This window comes from Schistocerca cancellata, chromosome 5 (assembly GCF_023864275.1).
Source record: "Schistocerca cancellata isolate TAMUIC-IGC-003103 chromosome 5, iqSchCanc2.1, whole genome shotgun sequence".
Lineage (NCBI taxonomy): Eukaryota > Metazoa > Arthropoda > Insecta > Orthoptera > Acrididae > Schistocerca > Schistocerca cancellata.
In genome coordinates this window covers 273225157-273243188 of record NC_064630.1, presented here as the reverse complement: position 1 = coordinate 273243188, position 18032 = coordinate 273225157, and the positions used below count along the sequence as shown (strand labels likewise).

General features: G+C 39.2%; 1 protein-coding gene across 4 annotated transcripts in view; it reads left to right on the top strand.

The window, feature by feature from the left end:
- LOC126188863 (zinc finger protein 345-like) overlaps positions 1–18032 on the top strand; it is a 113847-nt gene that overhangs the window by 16130 nt on the left and 79685 nt on the right. For all 4 annotated transcript variants that reach the window (XM_049930510.1, XM_049930507.1, XM_049930509.1 and 1 more), the window contains one exon: positions 2026–2194. Coding sequence is in view for 3 of the 4 variants with exons in the window: in XM_049930507.1 (XP_049786464.1) it covers positions 2185–2194 (10 nt within the window). In the remaining variant the exon portion in view is untranslated. The remainder of the gene's footprint in view (positions 1–2025; positions 2195–18032) is intronic.

Here is an 18032-nt window from a genome sequence, read left to right as displayed (position 1 = left end):
ACCACATCCACATTTCGGATGAGACCCCCTGCCCCCCCTCCCAGCTGACATATAGAGTGCACTTTGGCTCTCTTTCCAGCTCTAAACACTGTCTTCCTAAGGAGCTCCGTAATGTGTTGTAACATGAGAGCTCCTATAACTAGCAAACCCCCTATAACTAGCAAACCCCCACCCACATCTGCCTGCTCGGACCCTGCTGTAGGAACAGCCATCTGCTCACTCCCAGGGTGAATAGGCATGGCCAGACAGACAGATAGTGGCCCCACCTTGAGTGATACAAGAGTGTTACCATCCACCACTCACCCTGCTGTAAGGGCAGATCCATTGTGTTGGGTACACTATGAGGTGCCTTGGCAGCAGAGCCTGTAGGCAAAATAAGTGACACCTGAGATGTCCTATGTGACATGAAAGATTCACTGCCATTCCTACACCCTGAGGCAACAGCCTGAAAGTGGCGGATAGAAGCCAATAACACATTCAGCTGTTTGTGAACTGTGGCCAGCACCTGCTGTGTCCCCACATGGCTTGCACACACCCTATCCGTCCTAGCAAGACTCACTGAAAAAATAAACTGTAAAAGCAGACAAAAACCTAGATATGCAATTTGCTACACTCCTCATGTGTCACCATTGAATGCTGATGCCTCAATGAGCTGCGTAGCTGGCTATTCAGAAGAAATGAAAACAGATTACCTGAATTTACACTTACAATTAAAAATGCTACATTAAACCTATTGAACAGAAAAAACATGCACAAAATTTAAGAAATGTACTTGTATGAAAACACAGAAAATTCTAAAATGATAGTATTAGTGTATCGTTAGCCTGTGGGTTGTCACATTGTTTTGTTCTTGTACACAGGTTGATGACAACGTTCTTTCAAAGGGTGAAATATATTGTTTCCAGCACAATTTCAAGATCATAATTCTCCTCGTGGATTAGACACAATCAATTTAGCCTGTCATTCACATTTGTCATGACTGTCCTGAATTGCTTCTTCCATAAACATGGTTGGTATTTGAGAGCTTGTTATTTTAATTTTCAGTTCTAAGAGTCACAGCAAATATCGTAGGTTTCTCCTATGGTATCCCATTTCTTATTCAGCCTTGTCTTGTACGTCCCAAATTTCCCCCAAAAAGAATTCAGATTGGTGGCCTTTAAAAAACTGTTTCATTGTGTAAAATGTGGTGTGTAGGAATTTGAAGTTTAGTTCATCACTTTGGTATTTGACTATTTTTTTTTTCTCTGTTTCATTGCTTCTAAATTCAGCAAAGGGAAATGTCTTCGACACATGCTTGGCTGCCATCACTCAGCATTCTTTACTGACAGCATAAAAACTTTGCTTTTATCTTTAACTTAAATTCTTCTAGGTATACTGTACCTTTGTCTTTACTGGTCGCATTGCATAAATCATTTTTTGCAACTTTTTATATTTATTTCTTTTCATCTCCAGTGTATGATAAGAAATACTCTTCTCTGAAATGTTCCACTACTGTCAATTGTTCATGCCTGCATGGTCACATTTTGTCATGTAATACTACCTGTGTTTACATGCTCACTTACGTGTATAGACTCTGATTGTTTCTAGATTCTGAGTAAGTATATCAGTGTTGCTCAAGTATGCATAAGAGTGCTCTTGTTTTAGATGCACACTGTTGGTTTTTTATCAGTATTCAATAAGAATTTTATTTTCTTTGCTTTCTCTTTCATCAGATTGTGGTGTTTCAGTGAAGACAGGTAATGTATGGAGATATAGATTTTGAGAAGTTCTGTGCATTTGTGCTACAGTTTTAGACTTTCAAAAGTATATTTTGAAATGAAAGTGCACCATTGTTCACAGATAGGGTGACTAACACTATACCAAAGAAGTGTTGCATTGTTGATGCCTCTGCTATACAGAAGTGGTCTCCTTTACTCCTAAATTATTTACACTGTGTCAGAACTTTCCTTGTACTTCAAAGAAAGAAGGAGAAACCAGTTTTTTTTTGTGTCATCTTTTTTTCTTTTTTTTTTTTTTGTCTTTCAGGTTTATGCTGTCACTAGCTACATGACTGCACTGTGTGTTAAAATAATTGAAGAAGTAGTGGTACAATAGAAAGTGCAGCTTCACTTCAGAATGAACTGAGGAGACTTTTGTTTAGTCTTTGAAGAACTTTTGCCCAGTCTTTGATGTGACAAATCAAACATGCAGTTATGTACGTAATCATTATGTTTATAACCATACATTTTTTATTACTGTTTGTAAATTTTCTCATATATTTTAAAATTAACAAAACAGAAAGGAGGATGTTTTTGTTAGTCATTGTGATAGAGTGAACATTATTCAATGTTGTAAATGAAAAGATCATATCATAGCCTTAACAGTGAATCAAAGAGATGGCAAAACACTGATACATAAAAAAAAAGGAGGAAAATGACTTATGAAGGAAATAACAGTAAACACTGAGTGTCAGTTTGAGAATTGAAACTTTTCTGCTTGAGAATTAATGGTAAAATAATAAGAATGAACATGGAGTATGGTAGTGTGAAGGAGAGGCTCGTTGTTCAGAACTCATTGAAGAAAGAAGCAATCCCCTCCAGGAGATGCTATGATCTCACATCAGCAGTCGGCTATTTTAGAACCACATTTGAGAGATCAAGTCTTTAGCTAGCCTCAAATTTACAGATGATTATTATAAACTTTTTTCTTTCAGTCTTCTTGTCATTGTCTGTGAACAGAGATAAACTGATAAAACAGTAAAAGTTAATAGTAATTATCTGTAGAATTGACAGCTAATAACTAAAGAATTACTTGGTATCAAGGTTGATTACTAAAATATGTAATTGCTCACTGAGGTGTAGCTATATTTCTGTCTGGTGATACAGATGTTTGTGTGTGTGTGTGTGGGGGGGGGGGGGGGGGGGGGGACTGTTGGATAGGCGGAGAAACACTGAGAAAACAATGTGGTTGTAGGCTACGTGATCATACTGGTGTAACTAATGTGAGAAGTAAAGAAATGTATGAAAACAATGGGAGGGAGAACAGTAGAATATAATTAAGAAAGTGATGAAGCTAGGGGACAGACGTACTCAGAATGCAGAGCCTTGTGTAGATTAAGGCCAGGAGAGTTGAAGGATGTGGGAGAGGACCAGTTCCTAGTGTGTGTATGTATGTATGTATGTATATAATAGAGGGAAACATTCCACGTGGGAAAAATATATCTAAAAACAAAGATGATGTGAATTACCAAATGAAAGCGCTGGCAGGTCGATAGACACACAAACACAAAATTCAAGCTTTTGCAACCAACGGTTGCTTCATCAGGAAAGAGGGAAGGAGAGGGAAAGACGAAAGGATGTGGGTTTTAAGGGAGAGGGTAAGGAGTCATTCCAACCCCGGGAGCCGAAAGACTTACCTTAGGGGGAAAAAAGGACAGGTATACCCTCGCACACACACCCATATCCAACCGCACATACACAGACACAAGCAGACATTTGGCCCCCAGGAACAGCAACACTTTAAAAAGCAATGAACAATAAAAACATGTTAACCGTGTCACAGAAAGTATGTGATATGTTGAAAAAAGAATATTTTTACTTTCAAAAGGTGTCATCACTTCCTATTTGTGATACTTGGCAATGTGTTGATAGAAACTTTAAATCTGTTAAGCAGCTCAGATTTCCTACTTGTAGAAACGGTTACTTGTCTGCTAACCGTCAACATATGTTTAGCGGTGACATCATAGAAATGGAGCCTCACAATATCCTACATTTTAGCAAAAATACAGTTTCTTCTGAGGGAGGAGATGTTAATGCTCAATCCATCCATGAAATTCTATAAACTGCATGTATCTCTTGTTATGTCAAATGACAAGCTCCTCAGGTTGCAAGACATTCTTGGTTTGCTATTGGTTTGGTAATCCTGGTGTTTTAAACCTGGGAACTTGTCAGAGGTGGCAAGCCCCAATTTCTGTAAACTCTTGATCTGTTTTGGCAACAACTATTCAGAATGATAGCAAAATGTTGTATGTCCAAGAGAGGGTTGATGTTATATTAACCATCTATAGCATGAGAATGGTACAAAACTTTAAACAAGAATATCTAACCTGATGTGCTATGTGTCAGTGGGGTGTATGGCTGTTGCAGCAAAACAGTCATTAGTGGGAAACCACTCGGACTTCTGCCACACTTAAAATGTATTGGGTTTGCTTAGATTAATGGGGCTCTGTCAGAGACCACTTGCATTTCCCAAGCTGTTAAATGGAAAAACAAGGTAGTTAATTCACTTATCCTCCCAGTAGGAAGCGTGAAGTGTCGAGAAATAATAGTACCTACTCAACAAAGAGGGCTACAGGGCATTCCCAGATCACTGAAATATGGTACAGATTGTCGATAGAGAACACAACAAGCCACTGTAGTAGGCTGCATTCTCTCTCTCTCAACAGTCTGTAAATGAATAACAGCCACAGAATTCCACAGGATCCAGCATAAATAAAATGACATTGAAATACAGGATGGCTATAATTAAACTTTTGTTACTTGAGAGGCGTCCCATGAAAAACAAGTGCTCCCATGACAATGAGACTTTATGGAAACATTTTTAAGGAATATGGCAGAGAAATAACAAATAAAGTGTGCTTTGTCACTCACCAAAATGTTTCTAGGACACATTATGTTAACTTCAACCCTTGGAAGAAATGTAAGAGCAAAGTCTACTTCAATGTCTGCAACATATGGCAAAAGCTGGTGAGTAATGCAAAATTTATATAAATACAGTTTCACAATTGTTCACAGCACTTTTCCAATGGTGGACCATGGAATCCACCATTGGAAAATGTTCAGGTGCCATGACACAGCTCATCCACTGCTTTTAGGTCACACATTGTGTCCAGCATTCTCAGGCGCAGTAACAGTGACTGCTTCACCAGTTTTTGACGCAATTGCCCATTGACCAACTGGAGTAATTCCCATATTGCCAGTTAATTCAAACTTTCAAGTCATGTTCTTCAACTGTGGTGTAGAAAGAACTCTCCGTATTCCTTTAATGCATCGATGCTAGCGAAGAGCAGCAGAACTATTGCTGTTATTTTGACTAAACAGCTTTATGAGTTAAGATCTGCTCACCTTGTTCAGATTCATGCTGACTGTCTGAAACTGTTATGCACACTGATGCGTATGTTTCGTCCCTATGTCAGCGTACCAGTGCAAGTCATGACATTGTCACCATGAGTCATGACACTGTAGCCACTAACAATGCAAATCCTGCAGCTCACAGTCTGTACATAATTCATATAAAGTTGGGCACCCATTCACTAATTAGTTTTCTGCCTACAGTGGCTGAAGTAGCCAAAGTTTATTTATAACCATCCTGTATGTTAAATGGTTGAGAAATGTGTTGCTTCTTGGTGAAAATAGCTACACCCAGTTGAGCTAGACAGGTCTGTAACACTAAACTAATTGGAGAATTCCTAGTACTAACAGAAAATCAAAACAAACTCAATTTGGGCAAGGATACAGTTACTTGAAGAGATTAAATGAGAATAAAGTAGCAAGAGCTAAAAGATGAGTGGGAACTGAAGGAGTAACAGATATAAACAATATTATGACAAGAGTGAATGGCAAGTTCAAGAAAATGACAGCTTTCATTTTGACAGTCAGTTCTCCATCAATGCCCATACATATAACAGCAGAAGTTTTCATCTTAAAGTAATGCAATCTCATGATAATTTGAGCCTTGCAATGTAGAGGCTGGAGGAGTAAGGGGGGAAACACTTGCCATAAATTTGTGACTGAATAATTAATGCTGTGGTAATTTTAATTTTTTGCATTTTTAATCTTCACAATTTTTGAACAAAAGATACTATTTTATCTCTGGGTCTCACTTTTGGTTGCAAGCTTATCTGGTAGTCACAGCTGGAGGATATGAAACCACAGTTGCTCAAAACAACCAACATTTTAAAACTTTAAGAAAAGGCAAAATATATGAAATACATTTGTTACTGTGACTATGTATACTTACTTACAAGGGAAACTCCCCATCCCCCCCCCCCGCCCTCTCAGATTTAGAGATTTAGTGTTAAAAGAGGGCCCAGTGGAAAGCCCATCAGAAACTGAACATAGATCAAACATGAAAACAGGAAAGAGGTGTACTGGACTGAGGGAAAAAAAAGAAACAGTAAATGATCCCAGAACAAGTGCAGTATAGAGCAGCCATAAGGACAAATGGCGTCATGGTTAAGTGGTTACAGTGTTGGACTACCAGGTGAGTGAGTCGTACTCAAACCTCCTTCGTGCTAATTTTTTTTTTCCCCTCCCTGCTGTTCGCTTTATTCAAATTTGTGTTTCTGTGTCCTGGAATAACATCTGTATGCAACAGCAAGGTGTAAGGTAGGGGCCTATAACCACAGTCAATTCTGCACAACTACTCTATTAGCAGCTGAAGTAACCACAAACGTTTGATGACAAGGCAACAAGTCAGCTGAGTCCTCTACTGGAAAACACGTATGGTTTGTCATACACAGCATTAGTGGCAGTATGTGTATCATATGATAGGAATCTTTTATCAGTGCACTTAATTTGTACGACTGGTTAGTGAGTGAGATATGCCTCTGCCTGCTATAGGTGTATATAGGTGTTCATATGAACGTGAATGTGATCACTACCAAGGAAATGATGAAAACATAATAGTTTGTCACATAAGCTGCAACAAATAAACACAACAGTTTCACTATCACACAGTTTCTCTGTGCTCTGTCAAAACCTATGTTTTTAACGTTTTTGAAATTGTGTTCTCTTTTGGAAGTCTTGACTCTTGAATTTCTTTGTTGTAATGTAGTTCACACCTGTTTGTTGTTTATGTATCTGTGAGATGTGTATGTGGTATCTCATCTGCTTTCACTATTCATCACATTTATTTGTGACGGTAATGTGTTCTTACCACATGACCCATGTTCTGTAACCAATGTATAGTATGGCAACTTCCAAGACTACAGAAAGAGAACAAACATTTCAATGACCAAATGGAAAGTTCATAATGTTGTGAGAAAAAAGGTCAATGGTGTGAGTTTTGAACACAACTTGCCCACATGGCACTCCAACACCATGACCACTTCCCCATGACGCCATTGCTGTTCCACCTTGTTCTTTATTACACTTGGACCACAAGTGTGTACCCAAGGCTCTCACTTACTGCATGTAACCTGTGTCTACCTCCTAATGAGATTTTTATGTACCACAAGGCTCTCACTTCCCCAACTATTCATGCTGCTTGGGGATTTTATAGTGTGGTTAACTATGTAAGACCTTTTAGTGGTAAGTGAGGTGTGGAAGAGGAAGTTGGCTTGCCATTAGAGGTACTTGAACAGTGGCGTAATGTACCTCCTGCAAACTAAAGGCCAAAAGTCTGAACCTATGTCAATCATACATTAGTGTACACAATGTAGTGTAAGGCTCAGCCACAACTTACCCAAGAAATCGAGTTATTTGAGCCCTTTATTATAAGAAGATCTGTATCTGAACATGGGATAGGGCAGCCACTTCACCATGTGTGTGGGATCTCTCTGTGCAGTTGGTCTTTCATTATGCATCCAGGTGATCAGATAGCTATGTACCATAAAGGACAGTGCCCAAAGAAGATTTCCCAGGTGACTACTCATCAGTTAGGCTAACATTCTGTGTAACAATAAACTGGGGGGACTGATGACCTTCGCTGTTTAGTCCCCCTTAAACATCCCAACAACAACAACAACAACAACAATAAACTGGCTATGCTTGAAGGTGATGGCTGCATGGCTCCATTAACTGCAAATTCTGAAAGCAACGATATAGCCTTGACATTTCTTTTCCCAATCTCATCTTGCCTCTTTACACTGAAAGCAGCCCTTAATAGCTTCAGTGGCATTTGATGCATACATCATATTAGTGTGTCATTTTTTAACAAATTGATTTGTGTTATGTTGAATGGGCAGCAGTAAAATTAAGTGAAGGCTTTTCCTCCTTTCAGTTGACACAATATTGTGTTTTGTTTGAACTCCAGTGTAAACTTAAGATTGGAGATCTTAGTCTTGTGTAGAGTAACCAGCTTGCTTATTTTTAAGTTACTTGTCAATCAGTGACATGTGTCCCTGTCAATATTTTACATGTCATCTTGTCCACTGTTTTAATGTATCATAAGTCTTAAAAACTGATGAACATATTTTATTACTGTGTTTGGGGAAATTTTTAGTGTTTTACCAGTTTTTAACAACACTCATCTCCAATTATTTTAGTGTGGGCCCTAAAGACCACAGTGTCAAACATCCATAATCCCATTGTCATCGACAATAACGGGTAGGCGCTAAACTATTCTGAGGGAAACATACAGTGTTGTTTTGTAACTGTCGAGTATTCATTGAAGAGAGGAAGAAGCCAGAAGACCTCATAAATTATAAGAATGATACTGAAGCCAGAAAAGCGTACTACCAGCTGTACCAAGCAGACAGGATTCACATTGTCATTCACAGACATGATAAAAAAGTAGTGCTTTCAAAAATTGCTCAACATGTACCCTGCAATTGCTAGAGTGAAGAAACAGTTGCAGAAACACTTTTGTAAAATCTGTCATCTCTTCCAGCCCACCAGAAAATGCAGGAAATAATGTTATTTTGAAGCTTACCATGACATCCTTGCAGACAGAAACACAATAAAAGTAAATACTGTGCTGAAATGTTTTGTACTTGTATCCACAAATGAGAAACATCCTGAGAAAAAAATTATAGTTCTAGAAAAGGTGGACCAGAATTGTCTGACCGTTCTGGATTAGTACATAACTGTTCACATTCCCTTTAGAGAAACTTTTTTTGCGACCTCTTGAATCCCCATGACAAAGAGGCTCTCGCTATGCTCTTTTCACAATGCCCCCAGTCTCACAAAGTCCAAGTGTCTGTATCTTCAAAATATAGACGATAATACACACTTCAACATACTACAATGAAATTAATTTTCAACATTGAGTTCTGTATCTGTTCTCATACTGCCAGTGACACTGCTTAGAAGCATGTGGTTGATGACTTTCTGTCTAGTGACTACTTCCTTATCAGCAGCCATCTTTGAGACAGGGCAGTTTCTGAAAGAAAGCTATTGACATAAATACTCAGCAGAATAAACTGGACACTTATTTAACTAAAGGGCTGTTTTCATCTCTGGAACAGCATCTAGAACTTGGCAATTCACATAAGAAGCATGATACTGTAACACTTAAGTATCTATCCCAAAGTTCTCAAATTAGTGTTATAGACAGGCATTCCTATAATGGACTGAATGCCACTCTGCATCTTTGTGAAGATTCAAATTCTGACGCTCTGCAGAAAATCTCACAGTTTTGAGTCACAAGAAAATGTGTGAAATACAATTAGGAAGAGGAGGTGTGAGAGGTGCTTATTACAAGTGTTTCTGAACTTGCTTAATTTTCCATCAAGTGCATAAATTTATGGAAAGATGCAAGGAGACTTTCTTTCATGTGTGACCATTAGCTATTGCACTGAAGCAGAGTATCTTTAGACAGCTCAAAAACATAATAATAGTGTTCAAGTATTTGTCTTCAATCATCTTCTCTGTAAGGCAGGTTCCAGTTTTTCATCATTTCTGTAAGACATTACGATCAGAGCTTTTGTACCAACAACATCAAATAGGTTAACTGGCTATTATTACATTCTTGAGCAGTTCTGACAATTTTGGAACATGTGTCAGCATAAATGTGATCAGCTGCGGCATTAGTTGTAAGTATTTATCTTTGTTGATACCTGTTTGTGTACTCCAGGATTTCTGATCCACTGATGCCCTGTTTGGTAAAAATTCTGGTTCAACCTGATGACTGGCAACTCTTTGATTAAAAGAAATACAGTTAAATACTATGTTTCTTTTATAAACAAAAATATACACGTCACTTCTGCTTACATTGCAGCTGAACCAACATGACTAATGTGTTACCTGCCTAAAACTGCTGAACAGTTTTATAACAGAAGATGATAACAGAGCCATACCTGTTTCATATCTGCCAACTCCCATTTGTCTGAAGGAGCTCTTCTTGAAAATACCACTAACTTCGTCATAATCACAAATCAAAAGATATTTTCAGTGAATTTTTTTCTGCCCGAAGCCCAAATTCAGACATTAATAACTACACCAAAATTTTTAATAGTGTCCCTCACAGAGTTACTTCGCTAGAGAATGACTATTCATTATTAGTTACTTTAGTAGCAATTGCAATATGAGGACAGATGGGTCACACTAAAAAATAAAAACAAGTAAATTTCTCAAAAAATTGAAAATTGTCAAAATAATTGTTGAATCACATCGTCTATGGTACTTGCACTCATTGTGTAAAGGTTGTTTCTGACATTAAAATTTTACTGTGGTGAATCAGTTTTCACAAAGAAATTAGTATTTTAATGTGAATATATCAATCAGTTTATCATTAATTGAAACATTGTGTTTTGCCTTGCTTTTAGTTGCCTATAATGATGTAGTTTGATACCCTGCATTATCTACAATATCACAGTATTACATTTCCAGAGAACTTTGTTTCTTTCCAGACTGTTACTAGCAACTAAACATACTGTAGTCGGATGCATCTTTTGTGTACCAGCAGTCAATCAGTCGGCTACTTGTCTGGTCTGGAGATGTGTACCAACACTTCCCACTGCATCAGAATTTAACTCTTCTTTGGGGGTGTGGGGCACACATACCTCTTGGCTCATGCCAAATGATGAGTTTAGTTTCCAGTGAATGGGTAAATGGGTAAAGGCTTGGCGAATCCAAGTTTCCTGAGCTGGGGACTAGTGAGTGTCACCAGTTCTCTGTTACCGTAATCTCTGGGTACACTTTAGCCATCACCATACTGTGTGGTTGTGGAACATGTGTGTCATAGGGCATTGTGGTGTAAATTTAAGAAAGTAAGCAAGGCTCTCCTTTTGGGTGGACCCTTAGTTCTGTAGCTTCTTGTGGGACTGAGATGGAACCATTGAAAATAAGAAGGATGCACATATTGCTGGTGGTAGTGGGCCTAAGAAAGTGTGATTGATGTGCAGAATGTGATGAAAAGATTAGACAATGAACTAGTAAAAATGGATAATTTTATTCTTACACAATGCAACACTCCCAGAAAACCGCAAGACAGCATTTGAATAATTTACAGTGCTTCCTTGTAAGCCCTGTCTGTTGCACTGTTTTAAATGCCAGCACTTTGCACACCACTTTAGTATGCAAAGGAGAAGCCACCTGCTGCAAATGTGGTAAGGTTGCTCATGATGGAGTTATTTGTTCATCTCCTCTGAGTTGTATTAATTGCTCTGAAGAATGAAGACCACCCTATATGGAGGTGAGACTTAACTGAGTATCAGCAAGAAAAGAAGATACAGGAGGTCAGAATGATAAATCAAATTCCAAACACAAAATATTTATAAAGCTATGCGATCGCCCCTAGTTCAACTACTTTATTTGCTTTGGCTCTCAAAAAGCCAATCAAGAACTCTGACCCCACTATGCAAACACAGGTAAACAGGGCCAGCGCAACCACTTGCAATTCGTAATTGTGATTGAACATCTGCTATTATCTCCGTCCAAACAGAAATGGCCACAGCTGTCATCATTATAGAGTTTCGTGCACTGCAACAAGCAGACTCCAGTAAACCAGAGGCGAGTACTGCCAATGCCGCACATATTCTTCCAAAGTCTCCTCCAAAAGTAAAACCCAGAGCAAAATGTCCAACATATAAGAAAACAGACTATAAACTGTCAGGCCATGAAATTCTAATTCTGTGTGATGGGTCTAATGACCTCAGTCAGAACAGTATCCCCACCCTAGTGGAAAGAGAGAGGGAAAGAAAAACCTCACTAATAAAATGGCTCCCATATTACAGTGGAACATTAATAGGTTCAAGGATCACGCAAAAGAACTGAAAACTTTTGGTACAGTGAAGACCATTGTATTTGTGTCCACAAGAGACACATGTTAAGCCTTCTGACACCTCCGTGCTAAGTGGATATGGTCTCCATAGAAAGGATGGTTCCAGTGAGGAGAGAGCTAAAGGTGTGGTGGCCATCTTTTTAGATGGTACATATCATTCTTATTCTTATCACAAACAGCACGCAGTTGCTGTCGCAGTATAACTGCTACATAAGGCCCTTATCTGTACCCTTTAACTACCCCCTCATCAGTAGGGCCCAGATTTTAATCACCCAAAAACAGCGAAATGTGCATGAATTTATGACCTAAAACTTACATAAATATGACTAAAAAAATTTTGTTTTATGTAAGTTTATTTAAAAACATTCATCTTGATCTTTAATATGTTGTTGTTGTGGTCTTCAGTCCTGGGACTGGTTTGATGCAGCTCTCCATGCTACTCTATCCTGTGCAAGCTTCTTCATCTCCCAGTACCTACTGCAGCCTACATCCTCCTGAATCAGCTTAGTGTATTCATCTCTTGGTCTCCATCTACGATTTTTACCCTCCTCACTGCCCTCCAGTACTAAATTGGTGATCCCTTGATGCCTCAGAACATGTCCTACCAACCGATCCCTTCTTCTAGTCAAGTTGTGCCACAAACTCCTCTTCTCCCCAATTCTATTCAATACCTTCTCATTAGTTACATGATCTACCCATCTAATCTTCAGCATTCTTCTGTAGCACCACATTTCGAAAGCTTCTATTCTCTTCTTGTCTAAACTATTTATCGTCCATGTGTCACTTCCATACATGGCTACACTCCATACAAATACTTTCAGAAAGGACTTTCTGACACTTAAATCAATACTCGATTTTAAAAAATTTCTCTTCTTCAGAAACGCTTTCCTTGCCATTGCCAGTCTACATTTTATATCCTCTCTACTTCGACCATCATCAGTTATTTTGCTCCCTAAATAGCAAAACTACTTTACTATTTTAAGTGTCTCATGCCCTAATCTAATTCCCTCAGCATCACCCGACTTAATTGAACTACATTCCATTATCCTCGTTTTGCTTTTGTTGATGTTCATCTTATATCCTCCTTTCAAGACACTGTCCATTCCATTCAACTGCTCTTGCAAGTCCTTTGCTGTCTCTGACAGAATTACAATGTCATCGGCGAACCTCAAAGTTTTTATTTCTTCTCCATGGATTTTAATACCTATTCCAAACTTTTCTTTTGTTTCATTTACTGTTTGCTCAATATACAGATTGAATAGCATCGGGGAGAGACTACAACCCTGTCTCACTCCCTTCCCAATCACTGATTCCCTTTCATGTCCCTCGACTTTTATAACTGCCATCTGGTTTCTGTACAAATTGTAAATAGCCTTTTGCTCCCTGTATTTTACCCCTGCCACCTTCAGAATTTGAAAGAGAGTATTCCAGTTAACATTCTCAAAAGCTTTCACCAAGTCTACAAATGCTAGAAATGTAGGTTTGCTTTCCTTAATCTTTCTTCTAAGATAAGTCGTAAGGTCAGTATTGCCTCACGTGTTCCAACATTTCTACGGAATCCAAACTGATCTTACCCAAGGTCGGCTTCTACCAGTTTTTCCATTCGTCTGTAAAGAATTCGCATTAGTATTTTGCAGCTGTGACTTATTAAACTGATAGTTCGGTAATTTTCACATCTGTCAACGCCTGCTTTCTTTGGGATTGGAATTATTATACTCTTCTTGAAGCTGAGGGTATTTCGCTTTTCTCATACATTTTGCTCACCAGATGGTAGAGTATTGTCAGTACTGGCTCTCCCAAGGCTGTCAGTAGTTCTAATGGAATGTTGTCTACTCCCGGGCCCTTGTTTCAACTTAGGTCTTTCAGTGTTCTGTTGAACTCTTCACGCAGTATCGTATCTCCCATTTCATCTACATCCTCTTCCATTTCCATAATATTGTCCTCAAGAACATCGCCCCTGTATAGACCCTCTATATACTCCTTCCACCTTTCTGCTTTCCCTTCTTTGCTTGAGCTCTTGTTATTCTAGCAAGTGGTTCTCTTTTCTCCAAAGGTTTTTTTTAATTTTCCTGTAGGTAGTATCTATCTTACCCCTAGTGAGATACACCTCTACATCTTTACATTTGTCCTCTAGCCATCCCTGCTTAGCTATTTTGCACTTCCTGTCGATCTCATTTTTGAGACGTTTGTATTGCTTTTTGCCTGCTTCACTTACTGCATTTTTGTATTTTCTCCTTTCATCAATTAAATTCAGTATCTCTTCTGTTACCCAAGGATTTCTACTAGCCCTCGTCTTTTTACCTACTTGATCATCTGCTGCCTTCACTATTTCATTCCTCAAAGCTACCCGTTCTTCTTCTACTGTATTTCTTTCCCCCATTCCTGTCAATTGTACCCTTATGCTCTCCCTGAAACTCTGTACAACCTCTGGTTCTTTCAGTTTATCCAGGTCCCATCTCCTTAAATTCCCACCTTTTTGCAGTTTCTTCAGTTTTAATCTACAGTTCATTACCAATAGATTGTGGTCAGAGTCCACATCTGCCCCTGGAAATTTAAAACCTGGTTCCTAAATCTCTGTCTTACCATTATATAATCAATCTGAAACCTTCTAGTATCTCCAGGGTTCTTCCATGTATACAACCTTCTTTCATGATTCTTGAACCAAGTGTTAGCTATGATTAAGTTGTGCTCTGTGCAAAATTCTACCAGGCGGCTTCCTCTTTCATTTCTTAGCCCCAATCCATATTCACCTACTATATTTCCTTCTCTCCCTTTTCCTACTCTTGAATTCCAGTCACCCATGAGTATTAAATTTTCGTCTCCCTTTACTACCTGCATAATTTCTTTTATCTCATCATACATTTCATCATCTGCCGAGCTAGTTGTCATATAAACTTGTACTACTGTAGTAGGCATGGGCTTCGTGTCTATCTTGGCCACAATAATGCGTTCACTATGCTGTTTGTAGTAGCTAACCCACACTCCTGTTTTTTTATTCATTATTAAACCTACTCCTGCATTTCCCCTATTTGAGTTTGTATTTATAACCCTGTATTCACCTGACCAGAAGTCTTGTTTCTCCTGCCACCGAACTTCACTAATTCCCACTGTATCTAACTTTAACCTATCCATTTCCCTTTTTAAATTTTCTAACCTATCTGCCCGATTAAGGGATCTGACATTCCACGTTCCAATCCGTAGGACGCCAGTTTTCTTTCTCCTGATAACGACGTCCTCCTGAGTAGTCCCCGCCCGGAGATCCGAATGGGGGACTATTTTACCTCCGGAATATTTTACCCAAGAGGACGCCATCATTATTTAATCATACAGTAAAGCTGCATGCCCTCAGGATAAATTACGGCTGTAGTTTCCCCTTGCTTTCAGCCGTTCGCAGTACCACGACAGCAAGGCCCTTTTGGTTAGTGTTACAGGGCCAGATCAGTCAAATCATCCAGACTGTAGCCCCTGCAACTACTTCTCTTCAGGAACCACACGTTTGTCTGGCCTCTCAACAGATACCCCTCCGTTGTGGTTGCACCTACGGTACGCCTATCTGTGTCGTTGAGGCACACAAGCCTCCCCTCCAATGGCAAGGTCCATGGTTCATGGGGGGGTTTCAGATATGGTATCTGTAAATACCTGTTTAACAGTTTTGGTAGCACCTGATTTATCTCTGTTAAGCTCACAAAAGATTGTCTGTATTTTGTCGTAGTTAGAAGCAGTAATACTCAGTAGAAGTCAAGAACCCCACATATAAGAGGCTGAAACGGTAGGGGCAGTGAAGATGCTTGTTCCTTGAATTTCTGCAGTCATAGTGCATCTTTCATGTAGATTTTCTTGCCACAGGAAATTAATTTGTCCACATCAGGGTAATTTGATTGCAACTCTGTGTAACACATGTGCAAGGTAACTATTGTACTCGGTGCTGGGGTAGATAGTCTGAAGCCCTTTGGCTGCTTTAACCTTGTATGAAGCACCGTCTGTTAATAGCAGCAAAACAGTTTCTGTTACACCATCCAGCCACAGTAGCTTCAAGTCCGCCGCTCGTGGTCTCGCGGTAGCGTTCTCGCTTCCCGAGCACGGGGTCCCGGGTTCGATTCCCGGCGGGGTCAGGGATTTTCACCTGCCTCGAGATGACTTGGTGTTTGTGTTGTCCTCATCATTTCATCATCATCCAGGAAAGTAGCGAAATTGGACTGAGCAAAGATTGGGTAATTGTACGGGCGCTGATAACCACGCAGTTGAGCGCCCCACAAGCCAAACATCATCATCATCATCATCATCACAGTAGCTTCAAAGAGTTGTCAAAAAAAATGGCAGTTGTCATGTTGTTTACTCTCTCAAGAGCTTCGCACATTAGGAGGAACATTTCACCAGGCCTGTTAACTTTTCTAAAACTAACATCAACATTTCCAACATAACACCCATCCACATCTGTGGTTTCATCTGTGAACAAGTAGATCTTTTGGACAGCAACACTAATTCATGTTTTGTTGACCACGCGTCGTAACACGTGGGTAAACAGCTCCTTTCAGTGTAGATTCATCTGGAACTGGATTTGTTGTGTACTTCTCCAAGAACTGTCTGAAGTGTGGATTCTTCAGATCCTCCAATGGGGTGTTGCAGGACACTTCCATTTCACAAAAGTCCTTGAAGAATAAGTGCGTGGTTGAAGATGGATCTGCCTGCTCAAATAACATCAATTGTATACTGTCATTTTCAGCACTTCCCTTGACACAGCTGCTGTGTTTAGTAGAATCTCAGTATTGTTGTACATTAAAGCACTTTTCTGCACTAACCTTTAATTATCATAGTTTACAAAATAATATTTCTCTATCAGTCATGAAGAACTTCTCCCAAAAACTGCGAACAAAACCCCACAATTTCATGCTGTTGGAGCACTTTACATTTGGCATGTTGAACCACACTGAGTATAAGATCTGGTCAGAAAATTCCGGAACATTGGTAATTTTGTGTTGTTGGTGTGTCAGAGCAAATTCATTTGGCATCACTGCACACCTCTGTTTTCAGTGTGTAACCACCGGAAATTTCTGTGTTGTATGTCTGTTAGTTATTCTTCAGTGTATACTGAGTAGAACATTGTGTTGTAGTGTTTGCGAATTCCGAGATGGCAGACTTAGAGGAGCAACATGTCTGCATTAAATTTTGCTTGGACTCAAGAAAACCTTTACAGAGACACACCAAATAATGCAGGAAGCCTACATTTATGAGTGCTTAAGCCATACTCAATGTTACGAACGGTTCACATGGTTTAAAAATAACTGAACAGAAGTTAAAGATGACCCTTGTTCAGGATGCCATTTGACACATACCAATGACACTCATGTCAGGAACATCAACAAAATTGTGTGTGCCAATTGAAGCCTGACTTTCCGAGAGATTGCAGAAGAATTTAACATTTCAGTTGGATGATGTCATGAAATCCTGACACAGCTTCTTGGAATGTATCATGTTGCTGCACAGTTCATCCCACGGCTCATAAGACAAGACCAAAAGACTCCAACTCACAATCTGTGAAGAGCTCATACACATGAGAACCTGGTCCCCCACAGACATTTTTTATTTCCAAAGTTGAAAACCCTGTTGGAAGGATGAAGATTTGCAACAATAGATAAGATAGATGAAAATTCGCATACAGTGCTTCGCCCAATCTAGCAACAGGTGACCAAGACTTCTTGTGGAAGTGGAAATGACATTTGGAGCAGTTTATCAGCCAGGAGACCATCCACACTAAGTAAAAAGTGAGCATAGAAAAATTTTGTGGGCAAAGTTCCGGAATTTTCTGAACAGACCCCGTATGTGGACCACGTATGCAATATTTTTTATATTGAAGGCCTACTCTGCTGACTTTGAGAACATTTTGTTAATCCTGCACAACAATGTTGTACGTCAGTGAACTGGCAAGTTTGTTATACTGGTTGTCTACTATAGTCCTTACAGATAAAGCTTTGCAGCAATTGTTGTGTTTATTTGTGACAATATCACCTGGAAAATTGTCATATGAGCATCATTTTCATGTTTTTATTCTTTTGTCATTAAAGATATGAAGATACATGCATTTTTGATAAAGGTTGGCCTAAATATGACCA